Source organism: Nannochloropsis gaditana (assembly GCF_000240725.1).
Source record: "Nannochloropsis gaditana CCMP526 unplaced genomic scaffold scaffold814, whole genome shotgun sequence".
Classification (NCBI taxonomy): domain Eukaryota; class Eustigmatophyceae; order Eustigmatales; family Monodopsidaceae; genus Microchloropsis; species Microchloropsis gaditana.
In genome coordinates, this window is record NW_005803139.1 from 4968 (window position 1) to 8068 (window position 3101).

Sequence of the window (3101 nt, forward strand, 5' to 3'; positions counted from 1 at the left end):
TATATTTATTGACGCTTACACTTGCCTATCCCAATCGACAGGACTTTGATTTTGTTGTCGGTTTCGGCCTCCCAGAGAATGGCAAGCAGTTCGCGGCAATAGCACCTGCTCTGTCTGAGCTCTCTGCACAATCTTGAAGCAAAGAACCGCACCAGAGCATGTTCTTGGCCCTAAAGCTCCTCGTTGTCCTGGGAATACTCTCCTATGGCGTCGCCACGGTCCTGACCAGCGACCACTTGACCCTCGCAGGGTTTCAGGCCCCTCTGAACCATTTTCTGCGAGGAGGACGCTTGTACCCCGCTACCGCCTCCAAACCCTCGCCTTCCACCTCGGGCACGGACCCCCACCACCTCCCTCACCACCAGCCTCCAGATGGGGGCATGAACTTGCTCCGCAGGCCGTGGCCATGGCAGGTGGACTCTTCGGTCCACACCCCACCCGGGGCCCTCAAGGCGTTGACCCGACGTCGACAACAGCCCACGGGGGCAACGACAAGTTTTTTCGAGTACTGGGGTGATTCCAAACTGATCACCACCGTGGACGGCTTGAGGACACGGCACGGGTACGTGAAGGGACGAGGTTAGAAAGAGAGTTCGGGGAGGGACTTTGGAAAAACAAGTGGATGAGATGATGGGATGCGCCCGTCGAGTTGTGGCGAATGGAAAGAATCCGACGTAGACATTCCGCACGGCCTGTGAAGATAGCACTGTGGACGCCGCTGGTCGTCGTCTTTAGCTGAAAATTACCGAAATTTACCTTCTGTCTCTCCTTTCCAGACAAGGCAGCTTTTGGGGTGACCTCAACCACGTCGAGACGCGCTACGTCTACCACCAGCTCCTGCCCCGGCACTTGCTGCAGGATGCGCAAGCTCACCCGGATGCCTTGGCCGTTGAAGACCTCGCACGTTTGGCCTCCACTGCACGTCACGCGGCCCGCCTATACGCCCGGGAAAGAAGCTCTTTGCCGCTCCGTCTGGCAGCAGGTAAGAGATTTTTTCTTTCCCTCCCTCCCTTCCGTCCGTTCTTTTTTTCGCCTCGCGCCTCTTCTTCCCCATTCTCTCCCGTCCCGTGCCCCGCGTCGGGCAGACGTACCCGGTCGCTCTGACCTCTGACCCTCCCTCCTTCCCTTCCTCCCCCTGCCTCCCCTGCAGGGCTCTACGACGGTTTCCGGCACCTCTCCACCTTTGGTCGATGGTCCTGGACGGGCATGTCCTACGAAGAAGTCTGGTGCAAGTACGAATCGAAGATCCAGAAGGAGCTGGCAGAGGAAGGGAGGGCGGGGCAAGTGGGTCAGGAGGAATTGAACCGGATGGTAGCTTTCCGAATACTGGAGAAGTCGTGCGAGACGAATTCTGGCTTCGACCGCTTTGCGCAAGTGGAACGTGCCCACGACATCCTCTTGGCGGCGGCGGCCCGGAAGGAAGGGAGGAAGGGGGGGAGGAAGAGGGAGGAGGCTTGGGAAGAGGCAGCTAGGAAACGGCGGAAAAAGTTACTGGCTGACTTTGCGGCCGGGCAGGTCCCGGCGTTGGATGGCGCCGAGGAGAAGGAGAAAGGGAAAGGGAGGAGGAAGGAGGGTCTCTGGAAAGACAAAGGGAGTGCGTTGCTGCCATTGTTGAAGCACTTCGAAAATCTTGGGAGGGCGGTACCTCCGTTGACCTGAAACGGCGCAGGCAGGTGCAGTAAAAAACTAGGGCGAGAGCGTGGAGGGTACAGAGCTCCATATACATAGGGTACTATAGATTGAAACAGTCAGGGCGTGGGTCGAGGGAAGAAGCGAAGACGCTGTAGAGTTTTGTCAGCTACAGCTGCCGAGCAAGGGGAAGGGGGGACGGAAGAGGGCTTTTTGAGACCACCAGTTTTTCGCGCATTTTTTGGGAGGGAAGTGAGCAGGATGTTTGAATTTGCGATGTGGCGTTCGTTGAGAAGAAAATAGAGGGAAGCCTGCGAGGGGAAGGACGTTAAGTAGAGCCACCACCATTCGCGGTCTATGTCCCCCTCCTTTCCACATGACCCGTTGCCTTTGGTGGTACACGGCTCTCCCCCCCTGGTTCTGAGGAGAAGATCGCAACGGTGATGGTCCCTCTGCGTTGACAGGTTTTTGGCCGGCGCGACCTTGGGGAGTGGGCAAGTGGGGGGGTTATTCTGACAGGGGAAAAGAGCGGAGGTGAAAATTTTAAGCTTTTGTTCGGAGGCAAGCAAAGCAGTCTACACGAGAGTACTCGATGATATGATGATGCAATTTTACGGGAGGAGCGCACCCTCGGAAGAGGGACAATTTCCGCAGGAAGTAGAAAGGACTATATGGAAGACAAAGAACAGGTCGAGGCGCAAAGAGCATGATTGTACGGCACACCCCCACAGAAGGGGTATGCCGGAGCCGCTGCCACGGTCGCAGGGTCAGGAATATGAGCAACTAAGTTGAAAAGCACGCAAAAGCGAATGATAAAAAACATGATTTGATGCGAGGCGGGGTTTTCTAGCCTGTGTGCTGACTCGATTGAGATCAGCAGTTGAAAGGGTAGGTGGGCAGACGAGTGTGGAACATACTTTACCATAGCAATGCGTTGAAATATCTACTCAAGCGCCGCTCCTAATTCTTGGCGAGGGGAATATTTTCTTGCTCTTTTTACGGGCCGCTGGCGTGCGTCGTCAGTGGTGCAGAAGGGAGGATGGAGTGTTTTCTTCAAGGGAGAGGAGTCGGGGGGAAATCTTGAAGGCAAGAGGAATGACCGATGAGGACCAGATATGTTCGGACGTGTGAGAAAAAAATGTAGGAAATTTAATCGGTGCGCATGACTTGAATAACGCGAACCGAGTGAAAGGAAAATATGACACACCGTTTGGTGCTTATCCGATAGGAAAATATGACAGACCGTTCGGTGCTTTTCCGATAGGAGCGTATTTGGAGGCAAATACTTATACTTTTTATGGTCGTTCGTCTGATTCTTCTCTCCCCTCTCCTCGAATCTCCCACCCTTCACGTGCCACCTACTCTTCCGCAGCTTCCCCTCCTCGACCACGGCCCAAAAAGGCCGTGTGCAACGCCTCGACCCGGAGGCGCCCCAAGCCGCCCTTTCAATTTATTTTGAGGGTGGAGGACAC

At 55.4% G+C, this 3101-nt stretch overlaps 1 protein-coding gene across 1 annotated transcript; it reads left to right on the forward strand.

Moving 5' to 3' along the window:
* On the forward strand, positions 1–2868 carry NGA_0500300 (uncharacterized protein). The gene is made up of 3 exons (XM_005853592.1): positions 1–562; positions 777–982; positions 1151–2868. The coding sequence occupies exons 1-3, from the start codon at positions 159–161 to the stop codon at positions 1657–1659; spliced, it is 1119 nt and encodes a 372-aa protein (XP_005853654.1). The 5' UTR covers positions 1–158; the 3' UTR covers positions 1660–2868.
* The last annotated feature ends 233 nt before the right edge of the window (positions 2869–3101 follow it).